The following is a 19,516-nucleotide window of genomic DNA, read 5'->3' on the forward strand; positions in this document are numbered from 1 at the left end:
CACTGAATTTGTACTGTTATACTTGCCATGTGAAAGCAAATTTCTGATGGTCCTTTCTAATTGATATAGAGGAGGAAACACATAAGCCAGATAAATAGCTGTGTACTAAGTGCCAGAGTGGCTGAATTGTTCTGTATCACATATGGACAAGTGGCTGAAAGGAGTCAACACTGATTAAATTGATAATAATCCACAATCATTCTCCAAGACCTACCAACTTTTTCACAGGCTAAACAGGTGAGTCAAGTAGGAATATGATAGGCACCCTGTCTCTGCATCTTTGAGGTCTTAATGATGTCATAGATCTCTGAAATTAATCCCAGGATGAAGTAATGCTAGTTTATTATATGGATAAAGAGAGAAAGTTCCAGGTTCCTGGGTTGGTTCACCATTTCTTTCATCTCATGTCTCCTTTCTTGCTTTTAATGTCAGTTATGCTGGAGTGTTTTTAAAACTAACTTAACTTCATTAGGGAGGGTTCATGGAAAGAGTTATTACATACCTGGGGATATTATTATTTTGTCCTTAAACTGGATGATGTTATGGCTGAGAATAGAGTTTTAGGTTCAAACTTTATTTCCCTGAGTTTTAAAAGTATATTTTCATCATGTCATAGTCTTCTATCCTGTGTTGCTGACAAGTCTCATCTATTTTTTTGAAACAAAACCCTTTTTCCTCCTGTGGATCATTCTAGAATCTTCCTTTTATCCTTGGTATTCTAAAATTTTGGTGACATGTATAGGTATAGAGCAGCACACAGAGGGTCCTTTCAATTTACATATCTGGGGATCTATATATCTTAGGAGACTGAAGTGGAAGAGGGTTGATATGCTGCTTTCCTACTTCTCTGTTTCAGTGCTGAGTCTCTGGTGATGCCTCCAGACTACAGCAGCTCACAGGGTGGCCATTTCTCCATAGTTCCCTGGTTCTGATGACATGATTTCCCCCCTGGTTCCTTTAGCTATAGGGTGGTAATGGCTTCTGCTAGTCTCTGGGTGCCTCAGCATTTCTTGAGTTTTCCCTTAACCCTGTACATTACTTTCCCATTAACAATTCTTCATTTGACTTATCTGAGGCCAAATTCTGTTCTCCACTTAGACTATAACTGATACGCTACCTTTCATTTTCTTGGTTCTTCCTTCCTGGAAATTTTATTAATTGGATGATGGATCACTTACATTCATTATCTACATGTATTATTTTTGCTCCTAGGTTTTTCATCTTTTTGCATGCTTGCTCTACATTATGAGGCATTTCCTTGTCCTCCCATCCCTTCTTGTAAAACATTTTTTCAATTTTAGCAGTCGTGTGTTTAATTTCAAGGGTCCTTTTTACTTTCTTGGTCTCTTATTTCCTAGCAATCAGCTGTGGTTTATGGAGTCAACAACTTTGTTAATCTATCTAAGAACTGATGGAAGTTTTTCATCTCTTAAAGTTCTTTTCTATTCCCTGAGTTATTTCAGTTTCTTTAAAGGTCAATTATTTATTTATCTTGACCTATCTCTTTTGTGCTGTAGATTTCCTAACCATATGGGATTCCTTGGTTCTCTGTTCATAAGAGTAGGAAACTAAGTGGATTTTTCTGAATAGTTGATGAGGCTTTCCTGTGCTATGGGTCTTCCAGGAAAAAAGCAGGACAGCTGGCTGAGAGCTCTTTGTGTAAGACAAAGTTGTCTGCACCCCTCAGGATGAGCAGATGGAGGATTTGGAACATTTCACAGGGGGTTGGTTATATGGGGCTGGGTCTCCAGGAATGAGCAGGAGTTTTCCAAGTGGAAAATGAGCTCAGAGTCCAGGCAGTGGAAACAACATCCACACAAGCCTGGATATGTGAAAGGCAATGGTATTCCCTTAATTAAAGAGATTAAGTGAAGGAGAAGTCTGAGTACCCTAGAAGTGCTTAAGGAGAGATAAAGGCAGACTGATTTCAGAAGTTCACCATGGATGAATATATGGGGCCTATTAGGACTGGGTTAGACTAACTTAGGTGAGAGGTGTGGGTGCCATGAGGCTAGAGAGTTTCACACTGGAATTGATAGGGATTGCTCATTAGCAGGGAAGCTGGGGTAGGAGGTAAAGGTGGAAACTTAGGGAGGTGGACAAGCACACAGGAAGAGCCAAATATACCTGAGGAATTAGTGCTCCCATTTGACTCCAAGGTGATTCAAGTAGAACATTCCCAAGGGGGTGGGAAGTGAAGTCTATCACTAAGCTACTGAGGGTCAATGTCTAAGTCAGACAAAGCACCACTTTTATGGTAGAGGGAAACCCCTACTGACCCCTTTACCAGAGACTGCGGAATATAGCCTGGCTAGTTGGTAGGACTTTCCAGACTGTGGTTCTGGCCCCATTTCAGTGAGTGGGGAAGCACAGATCCCAGCTTCTTGTTTGTGGGCTTTGCTTTCCTGGGGAGCTCCCAGGCTCCAGTTATGCTCTGTGCAGCACTCTGCTGCCGCCAGGGGGTGCTGATTCCTTCCCCAGCAAACAGAAAGGGTCTGATAGCCAGCTCCTGTAGTGTTGCTTTCACTAGGAATGTCTGCTGTGAGCAGCTCCCTCCCTCTATCAGGGACACTAAGTTCTGGAGAAAGAGCCTGGACTTGGGTTCAAATATCAGCTCCCCCACCTATAAATTGGTTGACTGAGAAAAGTCCCTCCTTTGAGCCTCAGTTTTCTCACCTGTGAAATGAGATGATCATCCTTTACCAAGTGGGTTTGAGGATGGAATTAGAGTAGATGCTTCCACCTTCACTACTTTCACTGCCCTCTCAGTTCCTCCTCTGTGTTCTGACCCATGTGGGCTAGATCTCAGGTCTGTGCACCCTGGCAGTGGTTCCCAAACACGTCCACATGACAGCTTGCCTCACAGGGCTCATCAGCAAGACCCCAGAGGGGTCATCAGCAAGACAGCTCAGACCTTACACACCTGCCCCAAGAGGAGCAGGTGATAGTGTCAGTTCTTGCCTGTACAGAGAATAGGTGTCTATCATTGAGTAGTTTCTGTGCAGGGAATACTCTGCACTTTAGACTACAGGAACCCATCATTACAATTAGAGCCTGCTAATGCATTTCTTCCTTCCTTTGTCAGATGTTGTGCTATGTGTGGATTCATGCTGGTCTCTGGGGCAGAGAAATGAACGGCGCCTAGACATGGGGAGACAAGGCTGCTTGTGCAAACATACAACCAGGCTACACTACCTGCTTCTGCTACAGAGTATGGAGGGCTGCAGGAACTTGTCACCATTTAGGGGACATGACCTGGGATATGAAGGAAGAGAAGCAGTATTCCAGGCAGTCAAGTCAGGGAGAGGAGGCGTCCTGAAAGAAGGAACAGCAAATGCAACCTCAGGGGCCAGTGAGCAAAGATCTAGGTGTGTGGCAGCCTGGATCTGAGCGTTTCTTATCTGGGTGACTTTGGGGAAGCTGCTCAATCTTTGAATCTCATTTGGCTTCAACAGTAAAACAGGAAGAAAAATGCCCACCTCTTGGAGCTGTGGTGATGATCAAATAGGGTAATGTCTGTAGAGTCCACGCATCCTATAAATGGCAGCGGCTCACAACCAGGGCCATTCCCATAGGCAGCGCCATGAATGGCACCTCTGGGGTTACTTGGTGTGTGGGGGGAGTGGCTGGGAGGTCTGGGCCAGGTCCCGTGGAAAGAGAGAGGATGGGGGGGGTGAAGAAGAAAGAAGGAAGAAGGAGGAGAAGGAAGGAGAGGAGGGGGAGGGGAGGAGGAAGAAGAGGGAGAGAGAGAGAGAGAGAGAGAGAGATCACCGTTCCTGGTTGCTGGCCTGAAGCTCCGGGAGGGCGGGAGGCGCGGTTTCCTGGGCAAGCGCCAGGGTCCTTGGAAGCCTGAGCGTTCTCGTGGGCGGACGTGGGCAGCGGCGGCACCGGAGATAGTCCAGCAGACAGCAGGCAGATGTCAGACGGGCAGGACGGCTCCGGTCTTGACGCAGAAGGCTCCTGGACCATCCGCCAGAGTCGGTGAGGTTGGCCAGCGGGGTTCACGTTGCGCGCCCCCACAGTCCCGGGGTGGGAGGGGCTTGGGCTAGGGTTCGAGGGGCCTACCAGGGAAGTCTCGCTCACTGCCTGCTGACAGGTGACTGGGAAGGGGGCTTCACATACTCCGGGGCTCAGAGCCACACAACTGGGTCTAGCAGGAGCACCTTGCACTTCATGTGGACTTGGGCTCCCACAACCTCAGTGTCCTCACCTGAACAGTGGGTGGCATACCACCTCACCTGTGAGCTGCAAGTACAGGATGTAAGGGATGCATGGAAAGTGTTTGGGCATCTCGAGCATTATTAGGAGACTGGAGCTGTTCACTGACATTTCAGGAAACAAAGCAGACGTCCCTCTCCATTCTTACCTCATGGGAGATCGATAGTGTTTTATTATTTGTTAGTTTTCATCTGACTGATGAAGATGACAGGAAGCAGGTTGCAGGGGAGGCCTTCCCCAGGATTGCAGGTGTTCCCACCTTGTCTTGAGGGCCACCTGGAAACTAAATCCAGAGCTCACAGACATTCCATTTATACTGCCTTTGGCAATGGCAATGTGGCTTTGAGATGTATCTGCTTTCCTGGTTGTCAGTACCTCTGGTCAGGGAGGGACATGGCTGTATGTGTCATCTTGCAGCCCTATTTGTAGCATGGGGCTTGACACAAGTCCCCTGAGAGGATGAGTGAATGAAGCAGAGGGACTTTCTGGAGTTTTCCCCATGTGGTAACTCCACTCTAATCATCCTGCACTTGACCAGTTTGGAACCATTGGTGTGGGTCCCCACCATTGACTCAACTGTGGCTGATGGTCATCCAGTCTTGGGTTTTCATCTCATTTGCTGCTCTGATAAAGGACTGTGTGTCTGGCACAATTTTTGTCACCTGTGGATGTTTTTGATTCAGATACTGGAACCTTACATTTGGCTCTGGTATGTTTCATTTTGTCATGTTCAGTCCAAATGCTCCTTTTTACCAGATGACTCTTGTGCCAGAAAAAAACTTCCTACCTATGAGATTTGTTAATTAAAATAACCGTACTGTGAGCTGTGGGCAGAATCCATGCCTTGATCTTGTAATGGTTAAAAGGGATTCATTTTTATAAGCCAGATCAAATGCAAGGTAAGTGACATTTATGTCAACTGACAAATAGATTTTACGGATCTCTGGTTAATTTTGCCCCTACTCTGTAATAACAGCTTCTTCTAACTTAGCACTTGATCATGAAGAACGGATATATGTTCAATAATAGACATAACCATTATATGAGACTTAAAGTATATCTGAAATAGGATATTCCTTTGCGAACGGTGTTTTTCAAAATGAGTTCTCAGGACCATGTGCATCAGAATCACATGGGCCACTTGTTAAAATACTGGTTCTTGAGCCCCATCCCATACTCCTTTAAATGCACATCCTGGTAGGGGGCTCTGGAATCTGTACTTTCAATATGCTCCTGGAATGATTCTGATATTTCCTGAAGGTTGAAAACTGCTTGTAGTATTAATGATGCCTAGGGGACTAATGACAAAGGTGAGTCACAGTGGTGTGGGAAATGATGTGGTAGCTCTCTATCTCCAAACATCTGTCACTGGCATTGCCACTTGTAGGTTCTGTAGTCCAAATTTAGACTTGGCAGAGGATCCCTTGTGTTGAGGAGGCACCAGAGAAAAAGGGACAGGCTATGCCAGGGCATGGAGATGTGGACCTGGCTAGTGCATTTGGGAACTGAAAACTGTTTCAGACAACTTGAGCATAGGTATGGAGGGTCCCTATGGAGAGTAATGGGCATCCCATGAACTTGAACAAGCATGTGTGTATACACGGTAGGCAGGGAGAGAGAGTCAGTGTGTTGATGATTCAATTTTTGCATTCCAGGCAGTCTTCAACTTCGCTATGTGTCATCTGAAAAACAATTCTGGTAGGGCAAGTAATGGCTGAGGCCAGGACGGTGCTGTGTGTCAGCCCTGAGATTCTGGTTTTATCCTTAAGGACATGGTATGCCATGGAAATACCTGAGCACATGGTAGCATTAATGTTTTCTTTATTTGAATAAAATGTGACAAGGGAATTCTACTCATGTGCCCTGAGTAATTCTCTCCCTAAACTTTGCATACAACAGTCCAACTTTTTTTTTTTTTTATCATCAAAACTGCTCCAAGGCCTGAGGTCATGGTGAATTTTTGGAACAAGTTTTGGCATCAGACAGACCTGGTTTGAATTTGGTGTTTATTACAGTTTATTAATTGTGTGACTATAGGCAAGTAGCTTTATGTCTCTGAGTCTCAGGTAAACTGAGTACCAGCCTTTGGGTCAAAGCAACTGTAAACATGTCTACCTGCACCCTGCTCCTTCCTGGATTTCACAAAGTGGCCAATCCCTGAGTACCATTTGTTTCTTTGCTTTGCAGGTGTCATCACTGAATCTTCTGGAACCTTCTCACATGCACCATGAACATCTCTCACTTTCTGTCCATGCTGCTCCCAGGATCCCCACATGTTCAAAACAGGAGTAAATCAAAGGGCATCCTGTACAACTTCTCTGACCACTGCCGGGATTCTGTAGACCCGATGGTCTTCATTGTCATCTCCTACAGCATTGAGACCATTGTGGGGATCCTAGGCAACCTCTGCCTGGTATGTGTGACCATTAGGCAGAAGGAGAAGGCCAATGTAACCAACCTGCTCATAGCCAACCTGGCCTTCTCTGACTTTCTTATGTGCCTCATCTGCCAGCCGCTCACAGTCATCTATACCATCATGGACTACTGGGTCTTTGGTGAGGTCCTTTGCAAGATGTCAGCCTTCATCCAATGTATGTCAGTGACAGTCTCCATCCTCTCGCTTGTCCTTGTGGCCCTAGAGAGGCATCAGCTTATCATCAACCCAACAGGTTGGAAGCCCAGTGTCTTCCAGGCCTACCTGGGGATTGTAGTCATCTGGCTCATTGCCTGCATCCTCTCCTTGCCTTTTCTGGCCAACAGTGTCCTAGAGAATGTCTTTCACAAGAACCATTCCAAGGCTTTGGAATTTCTGGCAGATAAGGTGGTCTGTACTGAGTCATGGCCACTGAACCACCACCGCATCATCTACACCACCTTCCTGCTGCTCTTCCAGTACTGCATCCCACTGGCCTTCATCCTGGTCTGCTATGTCCGCATCTACCAGCGCCTGAGGCAGCGGAAACAGTTGTTCCACAAGGGCACCTACAGTTCACAGGCTTGGCAGATGAAGCGGATCAACAGGATCCTTTTGGCAATGGTGGCTGCCTTTGCCCTGCTCTGGCTGCCCCTGCATGTGTTCAACAGCCTAGAGGACTGGTACCATGAGGCCATCCCCATTTGTCATGGCAACCTCATCTTCTTGGTGTGCCACCTACTTGCCATGGCCTCTGCTTGTGTCAATCCCTTCATCTATGGCTTTCTTAACACTAACTTCAAGAAGGAGGTCAAGGTCCTGGTGCTGACTTGCCAGCATAGCACCCCTGTGGAGGAGTCTGAGCATCTGCCCCTGTCCACAGTACACACAGAAGTCTCCAAAGGGTCTCTGAGGCTCAGTGGCAGGTCCAGCCCCATGTAGCCAGGTCCAGAGCTTCTCCTTGTCATAGTCATTGCCAGGCTCCTTCATTTAGCTAAGTGGGCACTCTGTAAGCTGAGGGTGGTACTTCATTATTACTGGCTTTCTGGGGCTGAGATAGGTTGGTAAAGCCCATTTTTGCCTCTATTTGCATTGTGAAGCCTGACATTCAAATGGTTCAGCTATTTATTCCTGGGGGACTTCTGAGTCTGAATTCTTTAGGTTACAGATTAAGCAGATGTCAGAGCCAGAGATGGACTGCAAGTAGCACACAGGATTCATTCTGGTAACTCAGCAACAGATGCCTGTCCAAGGAACCCCAGAGTTTCACGTCTACTAATGAGACTGCAAGGCTTCTGTGGGGTGTGAGAAGGAGCATGTGGAGTCTGAGCTCTGGACCTTGGTCAGCCCCTAAAATCTGTAAGAGATAATCTTTGTCGATGGCCTTTTTAAGTTGTAAAGAATTCTATGGAAGCAAGAAAGTGTGGTTACTATTACCTGATTAACACACCCAATGGCAGAGAGCAGATCTTGGCAGCCTTGGGTCCTCACACTCCTCTACAGTAAGCAAATCAACCCTGAGCAGCAGGAAGTTCAGGACTCACATTCTACTTCATTCTTTTTCTCTTTCACTATTTCTGCCATCTTGTATGGAAATAAGCCTTTAAGTATCTCCCCTTGAAAAGATTGTCAGGACCTTGAATGTGACATTTGTCATAGAGCTGTATCCCCCATACCTTAGATAGGTCTTGGCATAGAAGAGAGCTCCAGAAAGTTTTACCATGGTAGGCTGATGGAAAAGGTGTCTGCTTAGCCAAGCACATGTGCCCTGTGTCATGCTCCAGAATGGGAAGAACTGAGGTTGCTGCAGCCATACTCTATCATTTGCTGTCCCTTGCCTCCCAGGGTCTCTCTTAACGAGGCAGCAGGTCAGAGACTCTGTGACCCCCCTTAGTGTTGACCCAATGCTGAGGCCTATAGTACTCAAGGCCATGACTTCAGCCCCCTTCATTTCACCCTCTGACCGTTGAGCTGACTTGCCCTAGGTGATGTGTCATGATTCTTTCAAAGCCTCCTCACATCTTTGGTCCTCTCAGTGGCCTTCAGTTGTGGAAGGAGCAGGGAGTTCTTGGAGTCTGGCTTAATGGAGCACTGGCCAAAAGGAGTAGGGAGGGGGTCCTCCTTCCTCCAGCTAGCCAGGGAAAATGGAGAAAAGGCTATGGTAAGTATGCATATCTCACCATAGAGGTCATGGACCAGTCTTCTGGATGCTGAGCCAGATCCAAGGTTTCATCTGTGTGTGGATCAAACAGCTCATCCTTGCAGGGAAAAAAATATCAAGATTGCTCATGGACCACTTTGGGTGGGATGTCCAGACCTGGCCTATAGACTGAGACACACTGACCCTCCAGCAGAGTAAACAGTGGATGGACCTATTATGGCTTCCCAGGGCAGGGTATTTAGGTGCCCAGAATCCTCAAGGGCCTTACTGTAAGGCTCCTGGGGCTGGTTCTACACAGGGGATCTGGCAAAGGACAAGGCAGCAGAAAATTGAACAGCCATATCTGACTGTCTTTCTGGCCTGGCCCCTAACCAAGAACCTGTATAGCCATCACCCAAGATAAGTGTACTTTAAATCATCAGCTCCCTTCCTGGAGCTGTTTGCTTTGTCCTAGGTTTTGGTCACATCTGCCATTTTGTTCCTTTGTTCAATTTTATCCTATTTTTTAGGATAGACTGCTGAACCGCTTTCTTAAACACAGCTTGTGCTTGTCCTCTGGTGCCATCTGTTGCTGGCTGCTCCAGGCAACCAGCTGCCAGCAAAGGCCTTGGGGATCCATCCCAGGAAGATGTCATTGACCAAGCTCCCCAAGGAATTGGAGGTCTCAGGCCCCTCCACATCATATGAAATTTCCTGGAGTTTACTTCATATCACTCCTCTAAGTGGCGTCAGGCAGGATGCTTGAGGACATGGGTGCATTAGGGTGCCAGCATGCTTGGGGACTTGGGGACCAAGCTATGCATCTGGAGAAGGTGCTAGGCATTAGGAATTGGGTTACTGGGTGAAGGACTCATTGTCTGTCTTCTGTGCTCTCCTCGCCTTGCTTTAGCTGACATGGCCTGCCTGGGTGGCTGTCTCCTGCTCCTGGTTCCTAATGACCCTTAGAATTGCCTGGTTACCTAGCACCCAGGGAACGCACCAGGAGTTCCACAGCCTTAGCATCAACTAGAGCTTGTTAGACATGCAGAATCTCTGTTCCCACTCCAGACCTTTGAATCAGAATTTGCATTTTATCAGGATCTCCAAGTTAGCAATCCTAACATTTACATTGGAGAAGCTCTGCTCTAAAAAAACAGATTGTTCTGAAGCCTGAAACCACTTGATGAGCACGCAAAGATACCCATTGTGGGATCTGGGGTAGACCTTTAGGGATTCTAGTTCTGGAGGTATGGTTTTAAAATGATATTGCCAGAAAGGTGAATTCAGTTTTGGTTCTTTGTCTCTTTTCTGGCCATATGAGGATATATTTCTTCTGAAGTCTTTTCATCCCTTTGATAGATATTTGCTAAATGAACAGTTTGCATAGTTATATTCTTATGAACATGCCCCTCTGTATCTGTTCTATTTCACTTATAACTGTATCAAGTTTTTTTTTTTTTGTCCTGCTGGACATTATTTTTGACAACTGATTAAGAGTTTAGAAAATGCTGCAGTGAAAGCTGGTTCCTCTGAACAGAATCTCTCTAAGCTCCCAGAGGGACCTTTGCTAGCCCAACTAAGGATCTGTTCCTGGTGGTAATGAGAGGAGTCCATCTTCAGAAGAGCACCATGGCTGGAAGTGGAAACTCACACCCACAAAAAGTGCTTGGGAACTCTCAGCAGGTGCAAAGCCTTATCAAATTCTGATGGCGTGAGCTTGAATTTTGTTGAACTCTAGCTCTTCCTTTTTAAAGAAAAGACTTTGACTTGTTTTATTCATTATAAAACTAATTATATTCATTCATGAAAATATGTAAAATATACAAAAATAAAATGAAAGAGGAAATTATGTTCCATCACACAGAGAGAATCATTATTTACATTCTATGGAGTAATTTCTTTAGTTTTTATGTGTCTAGTACTACATTTTATTATTTTTTTAACATGGTTGAGATCATACTGTGAGTGTATGCATAGTTATATATAGTATTTAAGGATTATTTTATGCCTTTTTTGATTAACCTTGTAAGAATTTTATTCATTCATTTAATAAATATGTCAGACACATAGTAGGTACCACATAGAGTGGTAGATAAAATAAACATCATCCTCATCTTCACAGAGCTGATAGTTCAGTGACTAGATCCATCCTGTGTCCTTAATCATCATCTATTGTGGCATATTTAGATGTTCCTAGGCTTATTATATATATTTCTGTTATAAGCTTCTATGCAGAGAACTGTATTTGGAATCATTTCCTGAGGAGGTCAGAAGTGGAACTAATGGGTCAAAGGGCATGGACATTTTTAAAGGCTCTTGATGCGTGCTGCTAAACATTTCCAAAGAGGCTGGAATGGTTTGCACCCCCTGCTTAGTGCTGGTTTTGCTTACCCTGACCACTGCTGAGGAATTACCTTTGATGAGAAAACCTCCATTGTTCACTGGGTCACATCCCTCCTCATCTACTAATGAAAGTCACTCCTGCATCGTCAGTTTTCTGTTTTTTTTTTTACATAAAACTTTTCAAAAGGCTTGTCTAATCTTGAAATCTCTGCTTCCCTGCCTTCCAAGCTCTCTTGTACTCACCTGTTCATCCAAATAGTTCTTGTCAAGGTCTCCAGTGGCCTTTATGTTGCCAGACCTCATGGTCAATTCTCAGTCTTGTCTTATGTGACCAGCCAGCAGCATCAGTTAGCCAATCTCTACCCCTCTAAACTCTTTCTTCTTGTGGCTTTTTCAGGACACCACACTCATTGTTCTCCCCTGCCATCTTCTCAGTCTCCTTTCCTGGATACTTGTCTCCCTCACCTTGGAGCATTGGCAAGTCCCCCAGGAGCTGTGAAGTCCCATCAGCTCTCATTCTGTAGGTGGGCTTATGCAATCTCCTGGCTTTACCACAATTGAAGGATTAACTGTCTAATGCTCCCAAATATGAATCTGCAGTCTGAACTTTTCCCTGCTCTCCACATTTGTACACCCAGCCCCTACTTTGTGTTTACTGAACATCTAGTTAGCATTTCAAACTTGGCAATTTCAAAAGCAGACTCCTGATTTGCATCTCCACCTCTTCTTTCTCAGTCCCCCCCTTTCATTAAATGGCTCTCTTTTAATCTGCTGGGGCCACAGTCTTTGGGATAAACCTTCTATTCACAACCCACATCCAATTCATTGGTGAGTTCTGTAAACTTCGCTTTCAAACTGCATTCAGAATGACTACTTCTTACATCTCCTGGCTCTGCCACCTGGCCCAAACCATCTCATTTCTACAAGGATTATTGCAGTGACCTCTTCTCTGCAGTCTCAGTCAAAGGGACCATTTGAAGTCTAAGTCAGATCCTTTCACACCTTTGGTCAAAACCTATCATTGGCTTTCTGACATTTGGAGCCAAATTCATATCCACAGCTGGGGTTGTCTTCCTTTCTCTGACCTCACTTTCTACCATCCTTTCCCTTGCCCACCCCTTTCAACAGTGCTTCTCTCTCTGCTGTCTCTCTAACACTCTAAGACTGTTCCTACCTCATCTCTTTGTATTTCTCACTCTGGCTGCTTGAAATGCTACTCCTGCTATCAATATGTTTATTCCCTTGCTCTCTTCACCTTATGTGAGCCTTTATCAAATGATTACTTCCTCAACCATGCTATAATAATAGACTATCCTCCCCTGCCCCATTCTGTAGTTTTACTTCATGCCATAGGACTTAGCACACACACACTAACTTTCCTGTTGAGTGTCTCACTCCCTTGTTAAAAGGTAAACTGAATGAAGGCAGGGATTCTATGTTTTATTCACCATTTAGCTCTCAATATAGAGCTTGCATATCTATAGAATGAATGTATTTAACTTTTGTGATTTATCATTGAGGAGTGATATTTCAACCTCTTGTTTGTGAAGTGCGGCATTTTGGCTTTATAGAATTTGGGTCCCTGGCCTCACAGCTGTTGTTCGCTGAGTGTGTGAACTCTGATAGCCCTCTTTGCATCTTGGTTTCTGATTCCTCACCTGTAGTAATACTTGCTGCACTGTATTTAGTATCTCAAACTCTGTGCCAGACACTGTAAACATTGCCTCCTTTCAACCCTGAGATGTGGCAGATGAAGACATGAAGCTTAGAAAGGTGGAAAACTACCCAAGTTTTCAAAAAGAGCAAGAGTTGAAATCCCACCTGATGGATTCCAAAGTCTAGGACTTGGACTGTTGTAGCATGAAAGAAGGTTGACCAGATAACCTTTGAGTTGTCTTCCAGCTTTTAGCTAGAGCATTTGAACTTTATGGGCGATGGAGGGCTTTAAGGAGGGGAACTGGATAGTTGGGTTACATTTAGAGAGATAATATAATTGAATTGGCTTGGATTTCCCTAAAAGCCAAAGCTGAGGTAGAGACTTACAGGCTTTCCCTTTATTAGAGAATGTAATCCCAGGGAACAAATTGAAGAACCCAGGGAATGAGCAGGGAAGGAGAAAGAGACAATTTGAAGGTGGGTTATGAAGCTGGATGTTTATTTTAAAAAAGATTTTATTTATTTATTTTTAGAGAGGAGAAAGGAGGGAGAAAGAGAAACATCAATGTGTGGTTGTGTCTCTCTCCCTCTACTGGGGACCTGGTCTGCAACCCAGGCATGTGTCCTAGACTTGGAATTGAAGTGGTGACTGTTTGCTTCACAGGTTGTCACTCAATTCACTGAGCCACACCAGCCAGGGCTGAGCTGGATGCTTTTAAGAAGCAGTTTGTTGCTTGATCATTTTTATAATGATTTCAGTTCAGTCTGTCTAGAGGGAGAAAGAAGTAAGAATTTATCCATTGGCCCCTGTATTCTACCTGACAAAAGTTTGCCCCATGGACTTGTGCATTTATAGATACTGAAACATACCTTTGTGAACAGAGCAACTCTGAGGAGAGACAAGATGTGAGGGTATAAGGTGAGGTGGCATCAGGTTGTACCTGTGGGAGGCTGGTTGGAGCCTTGCTGAGTTGAATGTTACAGTGGCCATTAAATCAAGAGACAGGTGAAAATGAGAGAGGATCCGAAGTAGGGCATAAGCACCTTCTGGTGTGGGGCAGAGCTAGAGTGGGGTGGCAGGTGTTACAGGGTGAATTGTGCCTCTTACAAAAACGAATTCATATGTTGAAATCCTTATTCCCAGTGCCTAAGAATGTGACCTTATTTGGAAATAATAGCACTGCAGACATAATTAGTTACGATGAGATCATACTGCAGTGGCATGGTCTCCTAATCCAATATGACTAGTGTCTTTATAAAAAGAGGAAATTTGGACACACATGCAGAACACCATGTGAAGATAAAGGCAGAAGTTGATGTTTCTATAAGCCAAGGAAGGCCAAAGATCACCAGGAAACTACTAGAAGCTAGGGGAGAGGCATGGACAGATTATCCTTCACAGCGCTGAGAAGGAACCAACCCTACTGACACATTGATTTTGGACTTCCAGCCTCCAGAAATTTGAGACAATAAATTTCTATTCTTAAGTTGGTGATACTTTGTTATGGCATCCATAGCAGACTAACATAGGAGATAAGATTAAAGGCAGGGGGACCTGTCCATGTAAATTGTGTAACAGTCAAGTGTTCTGTTGTTAGAGACAGACCCAACTCCAACTGGGTATTATGAAATAGGAAATTTATAGGCTCATATAACTGGGTTGTCCGTGGGAAATTCTTGGGGTTTAGACTGGATTCAGGGATTCAGACAGTGATATCAGGGCTCTTTTTTCCTTGCTCCTCTTTCTCTACCCCTCACTCTAATCCCTTGATTCTGATGGTTTCTTCATGGATATGCACTCTCTACACAATAACGGTAAGAGGCCCCACAGCTCCTTCCTTACCTTGGTCCTCACAAGCTTAGGAAGGAGCATAGCTTTATTTCTATGTCCAGTCAGAACTCTGGGGAGGATTCTAATAGTTCAGGCCTGAACTGATGACGTTGGCAAGTTGGTTCTTAGATCAGGGTGGTATGGTTAGCCCCACTAGAATCACATGAATGTGACAGGGTGTCATAGCAGGAAATAGAGGATGTCCCCAGAGGAAGTGATAGCACACAGGCAAAAACACAAAAGTAGAAGTGGATGGGAAGAGAAGAGAATGGATTGGAAAGATATTTAAGTCTTGAATGGATAGGGTTCTTTGAGCATTAGAGGGAGAAGGATGACTCCCAGGTTCCAGACTTCAGAAACTGAGTGGATATCTGGTCCATTTAATTAGATGGAGCACAATTTTATTTGTGGAGTGGGTGGTTTGTTTATCTTGGGTCATATTGTGTTTAAGGCAGTCTTGGTCAGTCAGTAGATGGTCAGATATTTGAGTCTGGAGCTCTAGGTACAGCTTGGTCAAGGCCTGATGAAGCCATGCTGAGGGGTGGGCATGGGAGGTGGCTGATTGGGGGGTAGGCTGATCTGGAGCTGGGTATGGGTCAAAGGAATTCCAGTTTCTCAGAGTTGAATTTGGTGGTCAGACACTGATGTCAAGAAACAAGTTGGACATGGGTAGCATAGTGTCCTGCATAGAGGTCCTGGTGGACAGGGCAGAGTAAGACAGACACAGAAGCTATTTCCCCAGAGCTGAGCCCAGAGGTAACACCAGGAAAGTTTCCTTCAACTGTGTTCTATGACCTCACTTCTTCAGAGAGTTAAGAATCCCTTTAAGATCAAGCTTCTTGGTTCGAAGTTGGTAGATGTTGCTGTGATTTGCTACTTTGCGGGGTTGCAATGAAGACTGAAAAAATGTTGAAAAGGCTTGAAAGTTCTTTAAACAAGAAATCATTAATTCTCACCCCCTGATGAGAGATAGTCTGCCAGTGGAGAAGTAAGCACAGGTTTCATCTCTGTCATGCTGACTGGGATAGACATCCTTTAGTGACAATTCCTTGGCCTGGCCTGATCTGGTGGTGGGGATTCTTCCCAGAGTATCTCTTCAAAGTTTTGATACATCTTCCATCTGCTAAAAATACACAGATGTAGACCAGACTGGGGATCCTGGGTCCTGAGGAGACCCAGGAATGGATTCGAAGAGCACTGTAAAGTGCCTCTTTAGCTGCCAGGCATTTCCTACTTGGGCATCTGAGCAGGCACCTAGAAAGTGAACTTGCCAATGAAGTGTGGAGCAAAAGGGTGCTTGTGAATGTGGCTGTGTAATCATAGCCCTTGAGATTTTTAGTTGTTTAAATGTCACCATTTATTTGAAGATGATTCCCATCAGACTCTGAAAACAGTTTATCAGTGCAATTGGGTAGCAACACAAAGCTCTCTTAAAATACATTTCCTTTCACTCATAAAGCTGGTAATGGGGCATTTGATTAGTCATTCTTTAAACTGGCAAGGAAACCATACTGAAAACAGGGCATGCATTCAGAATAAAGAACTTCAACTCACTGTTGAAAACCCTCTGATAACCATATCTCTCTCACCAGATAGTGTGCTCTGTGATGGCCAGAAGTCTGTTGCCACCTCGTAAATGTCATTTGCAGCCCCTGCTGTGTTTTATGACTTTGAGGTGTAGGGTGTGGGAAGTGGGTGGGTGGTGGATCTACAAGGGATTTCCCAAAAAGAAACCTTTTCTTTTCTACAGACAACTATTAAACCCACATACCTGGAACAAAAGTGGATGCTTGTGCCTTAACTGGGTAGCTATGAGCACAAGTCTCTTCTCTGGGTTTCTGGGTGCTCACTGTCAGAGTGTACTACCAATTGATCACATCCTGGTGGGAATACTGAAGTTTCTTATCAGTATGTTTAACTATTCAGAGATAATGGTCAGTACCCTCTTTTTTCCAGTGTGTAGCTTTAGGACAGTTAAATGTAACATGGTTTATATAATAAGGCAGTGAGTTTTCACCGTCTATGATATAAAATATGGGATCTATGGCTGTGGCCAGGGAGGAAAGGTCTGGAGCCTGAGCTCAGGGGAGAGGTTCTATGCAGCTGTGTACTTCATCCTTATTCATTGGCACCTTCTCTACAGGTGGTATGACAGAGATACCTCCAGATGGGCAGGTATAAAAACTACTACCATGTGCAATGGTAAGTACAATTGTAGAGTCAGGGCCCAGAGGAAGTGCCAGTTATTCTGCATGAGGGCATTTAAGAGAAGGTGTCTGTGAGTTTACCAGGTGGGCAGGATGGGAAAAGGCTCATGTTGTAATGAACAATGGCAAGAGGTATCGGGTCCAGTACATCTGGGGATGGAGGTCCTGAGGGCAAGCCTGGATGGAGGGGTGAGATAGGTGTAGAAGGCTGCTTATCCTAGGCTGAGCTGTTTGAATGTGAGACCTGTGAGACCTGTTTGAGTGTGAGACCTGTGAAGAAAAGTCACTAAGGTCTCTTAGTGGGGAGTTTCATGGGTAGGTTTGAAGTTAGAAAAGCTGCCTTAGGCTGCAATGTGGAGAAGAAGTTGGTTGGTGGTGATAACTAATGTATTCAGCTAATTCCTGCTTTAGCTATTCTCTGCAGGCTGGCTTCACAGGGAAACTGCTCTCTTGCAGAGCTCCAAGAAAGCTGGTTCCAGCTGAATCCTGAAGATGATAAATCTTGGGGAAACACTGCCATGTCATAGGCTGGAACCCTAGCCCTAACCATGGCAGAGTGGGGCTGTTGCTCCCCAGCTATGAAATATGAGTTAGAAGGGTAGGGGAGATGGCCAGATTTCTGCCACACCAAATAATCAGATTCTGTGTCTGGATTCCACCAGGAGAGGGGCTGGTGCTTTCCCTAATCACACAAGCCCCAGTTTTGGGTCCCTCTTCTGGAGTAGGACAGCAGCCCAGCTAGATCCCTAAACATTGCCCTGGAATGGGTCAATGTATTCTCAAGCTTATCTCTGTGGGTTCTCCCCACTGAACCAGGTTCCAGCAGACAGTGTGTGTATAGCCAGGTAATTTTCCCTTGTTTGCTTAAGGAGTTTCGGGCCCTAAGGTAATTTCCACAGTCTTTTGTTTGAGCTTGCTAAAGGGAGGCTGCTCTTACTAGCAGGCATCCTGATGAATGCAGGTACTTGGAGAATGATGTGGCTGTCTGGGGCATCTTGAGGATAGAGTCATTTAGTGCCATGCCCACCCATCTCATCCTCAGGCCTCTTCTCTCCTGCCCAGACCCCCTACCCATAACACATTACCCAGGCCCACCCATTAGCCCAGAAGTTATGAGGGCTCTGGGTCCAGTTCTGAGACCCAGAGGTTATGGTTTGTGGCCCAGAAAGGGTGATTGTGTATCCCAGAGGCCTTGTTGCATTGTGGTGACTGTCTTCTCATTGTTCAATGGATTCTATGTCACCAACTCCCTGGGGAAAGTCTGGAATCATCAACTCTGAGTCTCAGTTTCCATAGTAGTCAAATGGTGGGTCTGAACCAGGATATTTTTGGGATGCTGTGCTCTTTTAGAAGGGTTTGTGATTTATTTCTTTGTAGGAAACACAGTAATTTTATAGCCTTCTGACCTCTTCATGAAATGGAGCAGAGGCCCTGGCTGGCAGAGACAGTGTCTGGACCAATGAGTAGAATTCTCAGTATGTGGTAAGTGTTCCCAGACTCTTGTTAAATTTACTGCCTTGTTTCATAAGGACTGTCCTGATTTTTCTGGCCTGGCATTCCCCAGTCAGAGCTTGATTCCATGGTTCAGTTAGTTAATTTAGTCATTTAAGTTAGCCTTAGACATGTCAGAGTGATGCAACTCACTATGAAAAGCCAGACCACAGCCTCATCAATAGGAATTATTACTGAGCACTGATGGACACATGGTGCTAGATAACAAGCTATAAATGTCCAAAATGTCAAGTAAATGTTGGACACTCATGTTCACTATTGCCAGCTTTCCATGTCTGTCTGTAGCATTTGGGCTGGTGTCCAGCATTGCATTCCCCAATACTCCCCTGACTTGGAATGCCAGTGCTTGAGCTTTGCCAGGGAACTTCTCTATGAGGCCCCATGCCTTTTCCTCCCTTCTGCCTCTGCTGAACTGGCTGGAAGCTCAGAACTGGGGAGTGTCAAAGTATCAGCCTATGGGAGGGTGACCCATCCAAAGCATTTGAGGATTATTCTTTTAGGGAAAAGTTTGTCCCATAATTAATAACATCTCAATTCTTTTTTTTAACTTTTTTTTATTGATTATGCCATTACATGTGCTCTATTCCCCCCTCCATTCCCCTCCACCCTGCATACCCCTCCCCCACCATTTCCCCCTTTAGTTCATGAACACGTGTCTCAAATTCTTTAGATTCTGTATTTCCCCTGCTATTCTTACCCTCCCCCCTATCTATTTTCTATCTACTGTCTATGCTACTTATTCTTGGTACCTTCTCCCCCCTTCTCCTCCTCCCACTCCCCTGTTGCTAACCCTCCATGAGATCTTCATTTCTATGGTTCTGCTCCTGATCTAGCTGTCCTCTTAGTTTGCTTTTGTTTTAGGTGTGGTTCTTACTAACTGTGAGTTTGCTGTCCTTTCACTGTTCATCTTTTTTATCTTCTTTTTCTTAGGTAAGTCCCTTTAACATTTCATATAATAAGGGCTTGGTGATGATGAACTCCTTGAATTTGGTCTTATCTGAGAAGCACTTTATCTGTCCTTCCATTCTAAATGAAAGTTTTGCTGGGTAGAGCAATCTTGGTTGTAGATCTTTGGTTTTCATGACTTGGAATACCTCTTTCCAGCCCCTTCTTGCCTGTAAGGTCTCTTTTGAGAAATCAGCTGACAGTCTGATGGGAACTCCTTTGTAGGTGACTGTCCCCTTAGCTCTTGCTGC

General features: G+C 44.9%; 2 protein-coding genes across 2 annotated transcripts in view; one reads left to right on the forward strand and one right to left on the reverse strand.

Annotated features, from left to right (window-relative positions):
* Window positions 1-3,969, reverse strand: part of LOC119053220 (myosin light chain 6B-like) — a 33,643-nt gene extending 29,674 nt beyond the window's left edge. Inside the window, 1 exon segment of the mRNA XM_053663860.1 lies at window positions 3,772-3,969. Coding sequence (XP_053519835.1) covers window positions 3,772-3,969 — 198 coding nt within the window.
* On the forward strand, window positions 3,897-10,608 carry NPY4R2 (neuropeptide Y receptor Y4-2). The gene is made up of 2 exons (XM_037150704.2): window positions 3,897-3,981; window positions 6,406-10,608. Exon 2 carries the CDS (start codon window positions 6,446-6,448, stop codon window positions 7,571-7,573), a length of 1,128 nt encoding a protein of 375 aa, XP_037006599.2. The 5' UTR covers window positions 3,897-3,981; window positions 6,406-6,445; the 3' UTR covers window positions 7,574-10,608.
* The last annotated feature ends 8,908 nt before the right edge of the window (window positions 10,609-19,516 follow it).

This window comes from Artibeus jamaicensis, unplaced genomic scaffold, assembly GCF_021234435.1.
Source record: "Artibeus jamaicensis isolate MK-2021 breed Jamaican fruit bat unplaced genomic scaffold, CSHL_Jam_final contig_332, whole genome shotgun sequence".
Classification (NCBI taxonomy): Eukaryota; Metazoa; Chordata; class Mammalia; order Chiroptera; family Phyllostomidae; genus Artibeus; species Artibeus jamaicensis.

Excerpts from the sequence above, each read along its gene's own strand:
- NPY4R2 (XM_037150704.2), top strand. The coding sequence starts at position 6,446 with ATGAACATCTCTCACTTTCTGTCCATGCTGCTCCCAGGATCCCCACAT.